This window comes from Camelus ferus, chromosome 32, assembly GCF_009834535.1.
Source record: "Camelus ferus isolate YT-003-E chromosome 32, BCGSAC_Cfer_1.0, whole genome shotgun sequence".
Taxonomy (NCBI): domain Eukaryota; kingdom Metazoa; phylum Chordata; class Mammalia; order Artiodactyla; family Camelidae; genus Camelus; species Camelus ferus.
This window is the reverse complement of record NC_045727.1, coordinates 2,153,975-2,171,073: the sequence shown is the minus strand read 5'-3', so window position 1 is coordinate 2,171,073 and position 17,099 is coordinate 2,153,975. Positions and strand designations below refer to the sequence as shown.

The window sequence follows — 17,099 nt, the reverse complement described above, 5'->3', positions numbered from 1 at the left end:
TTGCTTCTTTAATTATGCAACTGACAATTACCTATATGCCTTCCTCTAAGTCTGCACTGTCCAGGATGGTTGCCCCTGGCTAGATGCGGCTACTGGTAACTTTAAAAGTGGCTAGTTCCAACTGGGATGTTAAAATATAATATACCCACTGGATTTCAAAAATAAGCATGAAAATAAGAACATAAAATCTCAACTAAAAATACTGATTACCTATTCAATTATTTTGGATATTATACTAAATGAGTCAAAATTAGTTTAATCTGTTTCAACTTGCCTACAAAAGTTCTTGAAATTCTAGATGAATGCAGGATGAACCGTATTATTCATAATGTATGGCCAGCTCATTAAGACACTGCAGAAAAACAGGAAGCAGTTAACATGTGCCTTTCGTATCCATACTTTATGCTAGAGAAGACTTCAAAGGGGATAATGAGCGAAGGGCATACAAAGAGCATGTTATAAGGCACTTTATTAAAATAAAAGTGCTTACATCCCTTTAATGTATTAATCTATTTCCTGAATAACACATGGAATATTTAACAAATACTGTACACCAATTCTGTCCCTTATAATAGTAGGAAAACAGTATTACTTTAGTTTGTTCACTCCTCCCAACTTCCTTTTACATTTCTGCTCACCATGGTATTGCCTATAGCAGTTAATTTTTCTTAAAAAAAAAAAAAAAAAAAAAAAAATCCTAGCCAGTCTTCTAATTAGCAATTGCAAAGTGCTACGGATACCATAAAACAAATTCAAATAAGAATTCCAGGTAACTTAAATTAACACCAGTTTTGAGAAAACCATGTTTATTATCATCACCACCCAGCTTATTTGTGCTGGATAATGTACCAAATGGCCAGATCTTCTAAAGAACATCTACATAGCATTTCTTTCATGTTTCAAGAGATGAAAATAACTGTACAAGGTTAAGTACAAAAGTACACAAGACAGTGGACACGAAAAATCCATGTATGAGATTTTACCCCACCTGCAGCTTTTATATATTCGAAAAGTAGAATTCATGAACTAAAAAATATTGTCCTCCTATAGTACTGTCAAGTTTAATGGAAGTGGGTATAACCTGATAACAACACTAACACCAGTATCACTGATCTGATATTTACAAAAAAATTGTATTTTTCAATAAATTAAAGTCAATGCAACACCCATGCAAGCTAGAATGCTAGCTGTTTGGTGAACAAGGACCTGACATCAGAACCAGAAGTCTATAAAGTCCCAGATATTAAGTGTGATCTTCAAACTGCATCCATTCCTCGCATTGATGATGTGAAACCCAATCCCATTCCTCTCTGTGTGTGGGTTTGTGATCTTGCCATTTCATATTGAGCATCTAGATTTCTAAATACTTCTTCTTGCTGTTTCAGTGTCTTGTAACTTTCTTCATCAACAGAGCTACATCCAGCTTCATCTTCACTCTAAATAACAGATATAAAATATACTATTAAAATGAATTTACATCGAATTAAGAAGTACTTCTCTCACTTAAAAGTACTGGTAGATCCCACTTTAGGGGTACATATTTGACCTTAATTGCCTTCCATTTAGTCATTCAGCTCCTATGGAATGCAAGGCAATATTCTTTCTAGATCCTGGGACAGAGTAGGATGTGACAAAGATCAACTTCATTTCAGTGGGCACGAAAAAGAACACACAGAACATGCTTGACAGTGTGTGAATAAATGACTCGGAGAAAAGTAAAGTAAGAAATGGGGATAGAGTGCTTCCTATTTTAAAAAATGTAGGCGAGAAAGACTAAAAAGGTGACTGTTTGGGCAGGACCCAGGATTAAGAGAGTCACATAGGCAGCTGAGGTAAGAATAATGCAAGGAAGGCTAACAAAGGCCCTCTGACATGTTTGAAAATAGCCAGGTCTGGGCAGCTCAGTTTAAGGCAAATTTCCCTTCAATGAAAAATGAACTGAACATTTGTGGACCTTTCCAGATTTAGGTTGTGTAAAACCTAATACCTTATCTGTATATTTACATGTCATTCAGCATAAGATCAACTTTCTAGATCCTCTTTAAAAAAACAAAAAAGCTTCCTTGAAACACTGAAAGTTAAGAAGGTTCTACCCTCATTAAATGTAGTTAACCTTAAATGGGCAGTGACTATCATTTTTTTTAAAGCAAATTCATTAATTCCGTTTTTACAATTTCATTTTTATTTACTAAGAGAAGCTTATGATTGCAAACAAGATTCACCTAAGGCATAAACAGTAATAATCAACAAATGTGTTAATTTATGTTGAACAATTTGAACTGTCAACTAGTGACAATAAACATTGGTGTGTTATTTCTGTGAAATCAATGAGAACATAAAACAAAAAAGCATTAGAAAGTACCCAGAGGTGACATACCACTAAAATAACATTTGAGTTGAGAACCAATGTTATTCTAAAAATATGTTAATATGAAATTTAATATGAAGTGTATAACTCACCTTAATACCCATTAATTTCCTAAATTTGACATTTTGGTCCTTGTTTCCAAAATTCAATTTCTCCCATATTTCAGCAGACTGAGATTTGTCCTGTTAAGAAACACTGGATTTTTAGGATATGTACAATTTAAATATCTTTTATTAGCATATTAAATCTCTCCATAATATAGTCTAAGTAAAAGAAATAATAGCACTTATGGCATCAATGGAGTTTATAAATTACTTTAAGATTTCTACTATAGAATAATGACACAAAGAATTACTAATACTTCATAAAATCTCTCAAGAAAAAATATCAAAGCTAAGGAACAAACTCTTCCCCTTTAATAAATGTATGGAAATACGGGTTTCCTTTGAAATCTTGACTTAGACCATGCATTCCCCCCCCAAGTATTAAATAACTATTGCAAATTAAATTATTCTTGTCAGGTTCTTAGAAGATAAACCCAAACTAATCTCTTCTAATCCAAATTTATTTTCCTAAGCAACTGCTAATTAGGAATAAATGAGAAAAGAGGAGAGGGAATAAAAGAACTTACTCCTTCTTTCTTGCCTTGCCAAAGCATTTTCCTTTTCTTCTCTTGTTCAGCAAATTTCATTGGATTCACAGCTGCTGGGTTGTAATAGCTAGGTACAGCTATTCCGGTCTCTGCCAAAGCTTTGGCCTGGAGGGCTGCCATCTGAGCTGCCATAGCTATCTGAGGAGTTACTTGAGTTCCTGAAGCCAACAGGGCAGCAACATTGAGGACGGAACCTCCGGTTGCTGCAGCTGCTAAAGAGACAAGTATGGATTTTAACTAAAACAAACCTCCTGATTTTCAGTAATACAGTGTTAATATAAATATAAAATAGCTACTAATCTGCAAAAAAGTAGGATATTTTCACCAAATATATGGAAATGACTGAGTGTTAGCTTACAATGCAGTAACATTTTAGCAAACATTTATTCAATGTATTCATCAACAAATATTTCTGTATATGATCCCTTATAGATACCCTAAAAACTTTTATTTGTACAGTTCTTTATAGCCTTACAAAATGATTTCACAACATCTCATTTGAAACTTATACAAAACATTTAAAACTATTAAGTGGGTATTATGTACATTTAACAGATACTAGGCCCAAGTCCTATAAAAGTTAAGTGCCATGCCTGGTACTTTCATTTTAAGTGGTTGAGTTAGGAACTGAGTCAATCTTCTGTAAACAAGGACTGTTCTAATTACATTTTTTCTGTCAGTACAGAATATAAACTTTAAAAAATCTGACATTACTATCATAATGGGAATCCAATTATAAAAATTGTTATAATTATGTATAAAAACCAAATGGAAGATTATAAAATTTTAGGTTATTTTTAAAAGTACCACTATTTAGTAGGAATGTGAAAAACAACAAAAAATACCTTCCAGATTATGTTTCATACAAGCCATCTAATCACCTTTAAATCATCCTCAGGCAGTGTTCATGTCATGTCTAAAAAAAAACCTGACTGCTTAAACAGTTAAGATATAATACATATTCTACTTAAGTTTATTATCCTTTAACAAACTGCATTTCTAAAACCATAACTATAAGACATGTGCGGTGATGGTTAATGTGCTACATGAACAAGAATAGTCACTATTCGCTTCTCAAAATTATCTACATTGATGAAATCAGAAACATATATGCATGAAGATTTTTATGAAGCAGGAAAGTAACACTAAAATTAACATGTTCACAATTCAATAGTAATTTAAAAAAGATGTTTATAGCACACTGATGGGCAGTAGTGATCATAGGTGATTTTCTTCCTGTTCCTTTTCTGAATTTTTTACAAAACGCCAAACTTCCAAAATAAATTTTAAAAATTACCTGCAGCCATTTCTTGTTGTTTTTGTTTTTCAACCATTTCCTTTTCTCGCTGTTCTTGTAATTTCTTTGCCCTTTCCAACCTGTCAAAAACAATTTAAATAAATTAAAAACAATATAAAGCCAATATTTACCTCTATATGTATACTCATATAAGCAGAAGACATTTTATATGGAATTTTTAATTAAGTTTAACATCTTCTCCAAATTGGTATCTGTGTGTGGGGAAAAAGGTAATCATTCTCAAGATGGTATCAGTCAAATAATACCAATACTGGTTTTAAATATTTTTAAATTCACTGAATAGCCAACAACTGTTAATAGTTTATACAGTTCCCATAGAGAATGGTTAAAATGGTTAAGAAATAAAAGTAACTGTGCTGGTTACAGGAGTTAAGGATCAAATTAAATCTTGCAAATAGACATACTCAGAAAATATGTTGAGAGCTGAGAAAATCTTAGACTATATACAATATTTACAGAACTACCTAAATGCTTCTTAGGGGAGGCTGATAGAGAATAAGGCCAACCAAAACATGCAGACAATGATTTTTATATTTATAGAGATTTTATCAAGTCTCTAAATTAATAAAAAGTAAATAGTCAGAAATAAAGAATTTTAAAAAGGGCAAGCAAACCCTAATTGCCATTCTGTATAATCTAATAAAATGGGAAAAAACTCAGTATTAGAAAATTACTTTCAGGAGGTGAAGAAATTTACTAGCAGCTTTTGAAACGTGAAACACAAACTTATCCTAAAACAAAACAAAAACAAATTTTGGTTCACACTAAATTCACTAATGAATACACATACTAAACTAAATGCACTGTCAAGTCAGTACCTACTTGCTATACAGCAAAGTAATGCTATCTTCAAAATGAGTTCCGGAGAGAGAAACCCCTTTTCTTCCAAAGATTCCTTGATTTACCAATCCTAAATTACACCACCTTTTCCCTCCTTTAATATGGTATAAAGGGGCAGCAAGGATTGGGGAAAATGTGTGGGTTTTTTTTTTTTTTTTGAGAGGGTGCTATATGGGTATAAACACAATGGTTGTAAATTGGCATTTGCTTTATCAATTGCTGAAATTACATAAAATGTAACAATCTAAAATTTTGTTCCCTTCAGTATGTATTGAAGACAGACATACAGTACAGACCTGAATTTGTCCTTGGAAAAAAGTTTCTGATTAGGATTAACTTTAAAATGTAAATCCACTGATATTAAAAGTATCTCCAAAGCAGTTTTAAAATAGTCCTCATTAAAAAAACAAAAAACGGTTTACATACTATAGTTTACTAACAGAAATACCACCCTTCAAATTTCAATGTAGCCAAGAAATAATCTGGTATTCTGAAATTAGAGCATTTCATGTAAAGTTGTCATCTGAAAAATCACTACGTAGACTTTTAAGTAAAAAAAGTTTTAGATGTTAGTGATAGATTCAACTTTAATAAAATCCAAAAATTAAAACACAATTAACCTACAGCAAATTAAGAACAAATTTTAGGGCTTTAAAAAATCCATGATCAGAGTTAATGGGCCATTCTTTATAAATCAGTTCAGCTACTGTAAAAATTATTCCTAACTCTGGTGATTTGAGTTTCAGAAAGAAAATGATTGACTACTATAGGTTGCATATTTTAAATGGTCATTGCAGGTTTGGAACCACCACCATTCACTAAGGTGAATGGAACGAAGGGATGAGCTCACACCTTTGCTGCTGCTGCTGTTCAGCTGGAGTTTCTGCCAGGCTGGGTTCGTAGGGCAGCAGCCCATCAGGTTACATTGTGATAACTGTATTTTTGTAATGAAAAAAAAAATACAAACTCAATTTCATAAAGAAAAAAAATTAAAATCAAAAGATTTTAGTTTTCAGAACATGGGAAAACCTGCAAACCAGCGCCTGGATTTTACCTTACTTCTTGCCTTTCTCTAGGAGGCAATCTTTTCAATGGTTTTGCAGATAGATTTCAACTAGATAGCCTTGCTGTGTGTAGTCCCACAATCACCCACCTTTGAAACACTAGAAAATTTAAAAATACAATGATTTTCCTATGCTGTCAGCAGTAAAATTTACAAGATCAAATAAATAGGCTGACTATTTGCCATCTTCATTATTTCAGACTTTGTTTTCTTAAAAAGGAAAAACAAAAAATAGACAAAATAGTTTTAAAGGCAAGCTTAAGAGTTTTTAAATCCAAGATTTTAAATTTCAAATGCAAACTAAAAATATTTAAGAATCCAGATTTGAGAAAAATGAATCAGTTAATCATGAAGGAAAAAGAGGAACTGCTTGCTGCAGACACAGAAATCCTTCTGGTTGTGCAAATAAGTAAATCTTTAAGATGAAAATCAACAAACCACTTAGTTGTATATCACAAAGGTGCCACACAGTCATGGCTAGATTTAATTATGTGAATTCTCTGACTGAAAGTATTTGTTATATCCACACATTTGAGTACTTCAAGATGACAAGGAAAAAAACAATGCATCAAATAAAAAATACACGCACCTTCGAGCTAAAGCTTCTTGTGCATCCATCGCTGTGTTTCTGCCTCTGAAGGGAGGTGGACTAGGAGTTCGGCTTAAACTTCTGCTGAATCTTCTTGGTTTTTCAATTCTCTTCTTTCTATCTCTTTAATAAATCATATTTTACATGTCTCAGTATTACCCAGTAATAATTACTTTGTTGAATCAAAACCAATTATATTTACATGGTTCAATAAAAATCAAAACGGTACAGGAAATAAATTTTGAGCCCTTTCTCTTCTGTCGTACATCTTCCATAGGCATCCCAAGTTCCCTGCATATAAGGTTAGTTTTCTATAAACCCACTTAATCATCTGTTTCAGATGGACATATAGGTTGTTTCCCACCTTTTACCATTACACCCAATGTTGTAGACACAAAATATAAACCACCAAAAGAATTACAAAAATAAAAAACAGACATTGATCAGAATAAAAAGTATCAGTGGTCAATATTAGAATCTCCATGACCTGAACTGCCCAAATGGCTATTAAAAAAAAAAAAAAAAAAAGGTAATTAATGGTGAAATTATCATCTACCTTAGAGTGACTAAATCTAACTGGCAAAGTTCATTACTTTCTTTCTTTTTTTTAAATAGAGGTACTGGGAATTGAACCCAGGACCTTGTGCATGCTCTACCACTGAACTATACCCACCCTCTAACTGGTAAAATTCAAATTAGACAACTGATTTAACGAGCAATAAATTAACAAAAAAGCTTTCCCACTACTTCAATACCAGTATCTGTGACTATAATGTACTATTAATAAACTGTCTTATATGACTAGAGAATAAACATATTCTCTGAATATCCATAATTAAGTGCTTTTTATTACAGTTCCTGTCTAAACAAATCAAAGCCTCCTTCCAATCAAGACAAGTTGGAATTAATAAGCTCATCTTTTTGAATAGCTGAGATAGTATAAGCAGTATGCTGGGTTAAGCACGTATGACTTCACATTCAGACACATTTGGGACCCGGTCCTGGCTGTACCATTTAGTAACTATGATACTGGGTTTCTCGGGCAGGTTACTCAGCCTCTCTAAGCCTTACCCGACAGACCCTGTGAGGGGCCTATTTGATTTTACTCAAGATGAGGAATACCTACCGACTTCTACTTCTCGTCCTACTCCTGCTTCTACTCCTATGCCTGTGTCTTGATCTTGAGCGGGAACGAGATCGGATCCGACGTTTTCTCTCCCTGCTTCTGGATCGTGATTTCTTCCTGTCTCTGCTTCTGGATCTTGACTTCTTGCGCTCCCTACTCCTGGATCGAGACTTCTTCCGCTCTCTGCTCCTACTACGATGACGCCTGAAATTAAAGTGCACAAGTTTCTATTTACTTTTAAGAGTTGTGCCTTCAATTACGGACATTATGAATTAATTACTTAAAGTGTATGCACTCAAGACAGGCAATAAACTATTCTGGGTTGTGTATAGAAAGGATAATTGAAGTTTTTAATGGAAGGAGGTATAACCAAAGATAGACCTTTGTTCTTGTTTGATGGAAGACAGTGAAGTTAAAGTAATAACATGTCCCAATTTAAGATTCTGTTTAACAGTTTAAAGTCTATTGCCTTACCAAACTACTTCTTAAGTTTAAGAGTAACAAGCAAGTTATTCACTTCTGAAAGTTTTTTGACCAAATCTGATATTACACATACACTCCCCATAGAGGTCTCCAAGTATATGATGTTAAACAATGGCTTCTTAAAACAAAAATGCCACAAAAATTCAAAACATGATCCAGTTTCTCAAAATTCTTTTAATCTATACCTAAGAAAACTTAAGAGTTTAGCAACAAACAAGTCCTCCATCAGCAATGTAAAAAGGACTGTTATACTGGCAAACTGTATTAACAGTTCAGCAATGATTTTTTTTCATTTTGTAGGACAAATCAAGAAATATAGTTGTTAATTATGAATATGCTAATTATACCCACCCCTTGTTCCCCACTCTTGGATACCATTTTTGCCTTTATGAGGAAGCAAAGACCACAAGACCAGGTATTAGTGGACATTAATAGGCCAAAGAATGGATCAAGTTAAAAAGATTAAAGCTCTAATCTGTTCTTAGAAACAATCTGTACATATATGTAAACTAAAAAAAAAGTGCAGTATATTATATATATGTATTTACATGCAATATAATGTATATGTGCAGTCAAACTAATAATTTCTAATAAAACTGAAAAAGGAAAACAAAGAATGGATCAAGTTAACCAAAAATACCAATTTTCTAAGATTTTTTTTTAAGGTGTTGCTTGGTTATGTGAATGTGGAATGTGAAACGTGAAACTTTATGTAATTTAAAAGCTCTCTAAAAGGCACAAACTTAGAAAAAACTTACCTTTCACGAGACCTAGATCTTGAATGACTTCTGCCTCTTGATGACTTTCTTTCTTTGCGTTTGTGTCTGTCCTCGCCATTTTCAGATGAATTTAGCCGCTCTCTTCCTTTATCAGAAGAATGTTCTTTGTCATTATGTTCCTCAGACTTGTGTTTCTTAGAGGATTTATCTTTGGATTCATGTCTTCTTGCCTGTTTTAAGAAGAAGTTGGTTCTTTCAGGAAAATAGTGCAACAAAGAGAGTTAGTATGGGTATCAATAGCAAAAATGTTGTGATGCAACATTAGTAACCTTAGGAGTGTGTGGCAAATTAAAAACAGATCTAGTTTCACATCACCCAAATGTTGCAGATATATATGCTAATTTTACTTTTTCTTTATAAACCCCCAAAATGCAGTTTCTACCCCAAAATATTTTCAATCACAATGAAAGTGACTTTCAATGATGAAATAATACTGAAAAACCATTATTTCAGGAAAAGAAGAATCCCTGACGTTTCTTTTATCTAAAAGAATAAGGGAAATACACACGTATCAAAATTTTTTCACTTTCCCAACAAACCTTTTAGAGAAGCAGACCATGTATATACATCAACTTCTAAATGCATAGTATATAGTATTTAAGTTTAAAAGTTAACAATGATGAAAATGAAGGACACAAAGAAATGCACCAGAAAATGCATTTCCAATTAGGTAGCTAAATAAAATCAACCTAAGCATTAGTATTTTCTGCAACTTTAATTTACTTTACGTAGGGTTGAAGTGTCCTTTTTAATAGCTATAATGCCACATCCTCTCAAAAACATGGCTCTTTCTTGATTTTTCTCCCAATGTCTAAACTGTGAAGCAATCACTTTTCATCTTGTAATATCCCAACAGGCTTGGAGTTCTATTAACATTTCCTGTACCTAGGGTAGAAAATGGCAACCATACCTGTTTTAATTTTTATGAAATCAAACTAGTATAACATAATTAATCCCTATATTATGAATACATACTTCCCCCATATTCTGAAGGATTATAAAAACCAAGGCTTTTGCTTTCACAATATATGCATTCAGAGACTGAGCTAAAATTAATTGTATGATCAAGTCTCCATCCTACACTCATACTGAATTAGAAAGTACTAAACATTAGATTTCCCCACATTAAGATTTGTCAAATCTATCTCGCAGCTAAAGCTTAAAATCTTGGACATTTCAGACTCACAATTTTAAAGCTGGAAGGAAACTCAGATCCTCTAATTCTCCTTACTTCACATATGACTAAGTTAAGATTTAAAGTCACAAAGCTTCATATTAGGAGAGTTGAACCCAGACCCCATGTTCTTCTGATGCCCAGGCCACCGTTTTCCACCACAGTAGGACACTTATCTCATATTTTCTAAAACAGACCATAGCATTAAACCATGCTTCCTTCCACTCAAGATTAACTTTTCTTAAAAAAAAAAAAAAAAAAAAAAAAACTTTGGTCAAACATTATCAAACATGCATGGTGATATATCTGAAAAGGGTCAATTTATTATTCTGCAGAAAAATAAGAGACCTGGAGACACAGCTAAATTTTAGTTTCACTGCCAGTTCTCTATAATGAGCTTATAAGAGTATTTCCTTGATTTTGCCATATAGTGGCAAACTGGAAAAGCTTTAAATGGTTAAACTTACAAAAGTTTTAGAGTTTACTTCAAACCATTTTCCAAACATAACATTATTAAAAAAAAAAACCATTAAAACCCTTAACTGATTTAAAATATACTTAAGGGAAATAGGAGTTTGAATGACTAATAGTTACCTTATCATGAAGTAGGCTTATTATTTTGCTATCTGAGTCTGCAGCGTCTTCAGTTCAGTCTCTTCGCGCATTAGCACGCTGAGTATGATTTATTATAGAAATGTTATCATGTGAGCTAAACAAAATAGTCATTTTCACAAAAACTCTCCTAAATTAAAAATTTAACAGAGCTTCCATTAGGGGAAGAGGTGAAGTCCCTGCCCACATTTGTTTTAGGAGTCCCTTGCCCAGCCCCCATGAGACTCCTCCTCCCTTTTTGGCTGTTACTTCTGCTCTTCCTTTGTTGGCTCATTTCTTGTCTTCTCAGGTGGGCAAGTTAACTCCTCTGCCATATAGCTGCTGTCTTTATCCTCAACTTTTGCTGTCATCACTACCTTTCCAGCTGTCCCTCACTGACGCTTTTATTTCGATTCAATACTATTAGGGAATCGAACTAGTTTACTAATGAAAAAGACTCTTGTTGTCTTCCATAAAGAAAAAGTAGCCCATTGGTATCTAGGGTAGTGCTACTTAAAGATGATTGCTATCTAAAAATCCTGAGCAGTCATCAGGCATAAGGAGACTCGGGACCTCAAATTAATGGAAGCTCTGTGTGACAGGCCTAAAAAACCAATCATATTCTTCATATGAAATTTTTATTGTGAATATTTTCACAACATAATATAATTAATAGTTTCTGAATGAACTTTTCATATAAACAACTATCTTCTTGAAAAATGATGAATCCAAATCATGCTTATTTTATAACCCAATTAAACCTTTAAAATTTCAAGTTTTGGTACTTACCTTGACAATATCATATATTCACACAAACATTTCTACCAGATACTTTACAAGTATTTTAAAGTGCCTATTCACTACAAAGTGTTAATTACCTCTTTGCTTCTGCTCCGGCTCCTGTGTTTTCTTCCTTCATTATCTGTAAACACACAAAAATTCACCATAAGATACAGAAATAACTCAAACACAAATTCCAACTCATATAAACAACAATCTCTGTCCATTCAGCTAACTAAATCTGTTTACTAATCATCCGCCAAAGCCTATTTTTTAATGGCAGGGGCAGGATCATTCTACCATTAATACTGTACATATTTGAAGCAAATCAAGCAATCTGAGCAAACCCAAATATAATCAAGTAAGTGAGCAAAAAAAGTTCCCCAAGTCCCTGTTTTATGACAATGACAAACATTGTCTTTTGGTGGTCAAAGATCCCCAATATTTTACAAAACATTCTAACCAGCCCTCCTTGTTTCCTAGTACACAGCAGAAAGGTCTTATTAGAGGTTACACTTAAAAACAAGAGAAACAAAGAATGCAAGAGAAAACAAATAGGCTAAATTACATTTGGTGCGTTGTAAGTAGTCAAAAGGATGTTGTATTTCAGAAAAATTTCCTTTCAAAACTGGCTATGATAATAGCGTGCAATTTCAACTATATAGATAAAAATTACATTTGAACCATTTTGTTGATGATTATCTGTGGGGGCAAAGGGTAATAATTAGAGCCCAGGTCTTAAAACTTTTAAATTCGTTTCTATTCTACTTCTCACCTCGCTACTTCATTAATTATTGATTTATCGACAATACATCAAGCATTTTCTATACCACATCAGTCTAGTTTTTTTCCTTTAAAAAAAACCCTGTATTAGGACATTTGTATTTCTTATAATTGAAAAATTCTACAGAAAATTACCAATATATTTTCACTAACCATTTCTCAATTGGAAGAACACACATTAATTATACCAGTAAATGAAATTTATGTCTTATACACAGTTCTACATGCATTGTTAAAATGCCTGTAGTGATAATTACCATTTCCAGCAATTCATACCTGACTTTCGTTTTCTTTCTCTTGACCTTGATCGTGATCTTGAATAATGATGTTTTGAGGCTCTAGGAGAAACAGATACATCTGACTGCTCTTTTTTCTTATCTCTATCTGGGGATGTCTTTTCTGGGGCTAGTCCATCTCGTTCAGTATCACTAGCCTAAAAGTTTAAAGAAAAATAGCTGTAAATTCTTAACTGCATTTAAAACTTTTCTAATTTCTTAAAAGAGTGGGGGGGGGGAGGAAAGACAGTCATCCTTGTTTTACAAAATTAAAAAAAGAAAATCAAGAAATAAGAACAGGTGATTTCCAAGTAGCTAAATGTGCTTTGTACCTGATAAGTAGGCCTGAATAAATTCACGACTAACCCGAATATCAAAGAGACACGTGTAATTACACAGATCTATTTTTTTTTAATTTTTAAAAATCATAACTTTTATCAGCTTAATATAAAATAGGGGAAGTGGAAAATAAGGGTCCCAAGTGTTCCCAATAAATATTTAAGCAGAGAAAATAGAGTCTGCTTTAGATTTGTAAATTTATTTAGCTGACTTAACCAACACTTGTACTTAAATCGGCATATGTTAAAAAGGCATTTAAAATGAGCCGTTAGAGGTTAGACTCAAAACTGTAAAATCTTAAAAAGCAAAGGGAATGTTTCTAGAATATTATAAAAGAATAAACAGAAAATAAACTTACCTATCTGAGAACCCAATATTAATTTCATTAACCCTCTTTAATGAAAGCCCCTTGGCACAGTGCTGCAGCAAAATATGGTCTGCCTCTCCTCACATATGCTCTGGGCTATGGAAACATTAAGTTGTTTCTGCTTTAAAGCACTTTATAAAGTCACAACATAAAGTTTTTAAAAGTTAAAACAATAATCAAACATACACACTTTTCCAGAAACCTGATACCTAAGAGAGTAGGTTCCATTACCTAAATATCAGTTCTTTGTTCTCCAGTTACAAAAGGCAATTTCACCTGCCTTGATCACGACAGTACTCAGAACAGAAATCAAACGTGAAGAAATGAAGACCAGTTATTAGTTTTCCATTAAAAATAAAGTATTTCTGTGGCTCTGCAGACATGGTCCAAATTACATGTAACAAGAGTACCACACACACAAAAAATTTTTTAATGAGTCATAGGAAAAAAGCTTTAAGGAGAAACTAGAATCTGAATGTTCCTGAGTCAGATTTTGATAAAAGGCAGAGTAAACAGTTACAGTGATATGTGGAAGGTGGACAATGATGACCTATTTAACCAGAGAGGGAATATGAAAATAGTCACCATGTCTGGGGAGTTGATTACTTAGTACAGGAGCAGGCAAACTACAGCCTGAGTTTGAACGGTGAGTTAAGAATGGTTCTTACATTTTTAAAAAGGCTGTTAAAACAAGCAAGCAAATGTGACGGAGACTGTGTGCTCTATGTGGTCCACAAAGTCTAAAATTTTTACTACCTTGCCCTTTATGAAAGAAATCTGGATTGGATAAATAATGAATTACTATACATTTTCAGCAGGAGGAACAATGAATTTCTAATTAGTCCAGAAAACAAACACCATGTAAACTAAACAGGGAGTATTTTAACAAATAAAGTGTGAGAGGGTGCATTACTTCAACAACTATTTTATTAGGGTCAAAAATGCACCTAACTAGACCCGGGACTCCAGGAATAAAGTGATAAAAGGGAAGGATTTAAAGCTTAGTTGGGATGACAGAAAAATTAGGTGTTAAGCCTCTAACAATGCTACCAGAAAACCAGTAAGAAACAGGAGAAACCAACTAACTACTGGGGAGGCTCATTTGAGCATATATGCTTCTCTAGTTTCCTTGGATGATTTCTAGAATCATTAAGTTTTTGTGCAGAAGGCTCTTATCCCTTCGATTCACATTCAAGTTTCTCACTTTACAGATGAGATCCAGCAACATCAGTTGCTTCGAACTAAGACACTGCTCTCTTTGCTGTCTACTATTAATGCATGATACTGTATCACACAAATAAAGACGATGCTGATTTTCATAACTTACACTGGTCACTTTCATTCCTGTTCTTATCCCTATTCTTAAGTACTATTTCAGACTACGACATGCTGTGTGTTAGTAAAGTTACACTTAGCAAAATAAAAGCAACAGCAAAAACTTTAAAGCACTGCTATCACTTTCCTCAACGCATGCCACTTTTCTGCCCAACAGAGAGAGCATTCCTGAACCGCCAGCACGTGTCATCCACTTTTATAGTTCTAGTTAAAAACCTTTTCAAGGAAATGTATGCATCTAGCCCAGGAAATAACTTTTCCATCAAATGCTTATTAACATCACAGAAACCTGGCAATAGGGAAGTCAAATATTCCTGCCTTAAGGGAAGGCACTTACAGCCATTTTCTTTTATAGAATATACTGCAGGACAACAGCAAAAACCACTGTATCACCAAACAGATATTAATAACGGGTGGCACTTAGGCCAGGCAAAACTTTTATTTCCACGAAGATATTCTATAGTAGCATAACAAAAATATCCAAATAAAATCAATTGAGTATTAAAACTTCTCTGAAAATTTCTAAGACTTTAATTAGCAGGGATCTATACATAAATCTTAAATGCTAACTGCAAAAATGCCCTCCACTCCAGCATCTGCTCTATTAGTACACCACGGTTTCTTAAAATTTACATCTTCTTTAAAACCCTAATGACACTCAAGACATAGTATACAAATGTTTTTCCAGTGCAAAGAGGGTACAGTGGATTTAATACTAGGCCACCTCTCCAGGGGATCACGTCTTTTTATTGAACGAGGCACTGCATAAAAAGATGTTTGAATTGGTTTTTTAAAATATCTGAGCCCAAGTAAAACAATATCACACTCTACTAACAGTGTATCAAGAGGATGGGATACTATTTAAACAAAGGAAAACATTAAATCGATTAGTTACAGAGATACCAAATAGCCTGCCAACTGTTTGAAACCGATTCTAAATTCAATTGTCCAAAAAAAAAAAAAAAATCGGTTCTAAATCCAATCAATTCAGTATGGGGGCGGGGAGAGGGGCAGAAAACTATTCCTAATTCCAGATATCCCAATGATTAGGATGGGTAAACTACAGGTCTTTAATCTTTACAACTTAAGTTTAATAGTCCTATTTATTTCTGAAAACAAGAAAATACAACTTTTTTAGTCAGTGGAAAGAAATGCAAAATGCTTGCATTTTTCTTTATCTGGGTTAATTAAAATGAAGTAATCACACCATAATGCGATGCATCAGGACTGGGCATTTTATACCCAAAGCAGGCTTTTTTTTCATAGGAAATAATTCGAGAACTATAGTTTTATTTAAAATTAAACGGGTTAGTGAGGAACTCTTAAATTGAAAATAACAATGCCAATGATAGGACTTGATCATGTTTCTCAGACTTCAAAATGATTACATCAGGAGCCGCTGCAAAAACAGCAGCAAACAGAAATCGTAGTTTCAAAATCTTCTCCTAATTAAGTCTAATTTTTACTTCCTTCCATCAATACCTTCCTTCGCTGCTTACTAAGGAATAAACTAAGGTTTACACAGACGGAAAAGTAATCGAAGTTATGCAACTAGAATCATCGAGTGCAGCCAAAAAAATAAAATCGCTGCAGAACTACTCTCTTCTCACATTCTATCCCTTAGAAGGACCGCCTTTACCCAACACTTTTCAGAGATGATCCGTGGTCTCTTTTTCCTTCCTCAGCCCTTTCCCACCACGATCGTTAAATGTCTAAACCCTAACGAAACTCAATATAAATCACCAACCATAGCGAGTAAGCTTAACCGGAGTCAACTCCGTGGCCCAAAGGAACACGGGGCTGGGATGAAGAGGAAAGTTCTAGAAAAAAAAAAAAAGACACTCCCAGAAGCTCCCCACCCCCATCGACACCGCCTTATTTCCCCCTCCCTGCAGCAGGCAACCATGATGGCGGGCGCAGAAGAAGGCCGCGCCGCCATTTTGTCCACACAAACGCGGACAACAGCTCCGGGAGCCGTTCACCTCTTCTTCGGAGAGGAGCAGAAAAATAACCCTGACTACAAACTCAAATTGAGCACCTACCGCCATAGTCTAGGGTCTTGGCCCCTAGGGCGGCGCCTCCTCTCGCCGCTTTCAACAGTACCGGCCGACTCGACGCCTCGCCACAGACTGACTCTCTCACACGAGAGACCCGGATGGCACAAAGGGGATAAGGCCCGGCGCGTCGCACAGCTCGCTGGGAGGAAAAGGGGTGGTGATAAGAGTTTCTGTAGCAAC

General features: G+C 34.2%; 1 protein-coding gene across 7 annotated transcripts; it reads right to left on the bottom strand.

Moving 5' to 3' along the window:
* Positions 1-451: 451 nt before the first annotated feature.
* On the bottom strand, positions 452-17,042 carry RSRC2 (arginine and serine rich coiled-coil 2). 7 transcript variants are annotated; one of them, XM_014553609.2, is made up of 11 exons: positions 16,905-17,017; positions 12,823-12,884; positions 11,862-11,905; positions 10,987-11,064; positions 9,198-9,410; positions 7,957-8,160; positions 6,831-6,953; positions 4,318-4,397; positions 3,000-3,232; positions 2,461-2,550; positions 455-1,436 (listed from the first exon to the last, which is right to left on the bottom strand). In XM_014553609.2, the coding sequence occupies exons 4-11, from the start codon at positions 10,992-10,994 to the stop codon at positions 1,257-1,259; spliced, it is 1,131 nt and encodes a 376-aa protein (XP_014409095.1). In that variant the 5' UTR covers positions 10,995-11,064; positions 11,862-11,905; positions 12,823-12,884; positions 16,905-17,017; the 3' UTR covers positions 455-1,256. The 7 variants fall into 7 exon arrangements, with proteins under 7 accessions (XP_032327975.1, XP_006178096.1, XP_006178097.1 ...); XM_032472084.1 differs by lacking the exon at positions 10,987-11,064 and having other exon boundaries at positions 452-1,436; positions 3,000-3,229; positions 12,823-12,979; positions 16,905-17,042; XM_006178034.3 differs by lacking the exon at positions 10,987-11,064 and having other exon boundaries at positions 452-1,436; positions 9,198-9,388; positions 12,823-12,979; positions 16,905-17,042.
* Positions 17,043-17,099: the final 57 nt, after the last annotated feature.

What these genes read in the sequence shown, in the direction of transcription:
- RSRC2 (XM_006178034.3), bottom strand. An exon ending in GCCGGAGCAGAAGCAAAGAG is followed by an intron (nt 9,389 to 11,861) that starts GTAATTAACACT and finishes TTCTTAAAACAG; the next exon opens with GCAAGAAGACATGAATCCAA. An exon ending in AGATCTAGGTCTCGTGAAAG is followed by an intron (nt 8,161 to 9,197) that starts GTAAGTTTTTTC and finishes CTTTAATTTCAG; the next exon opens with GCGTCATCGTAGTAGGAGCA.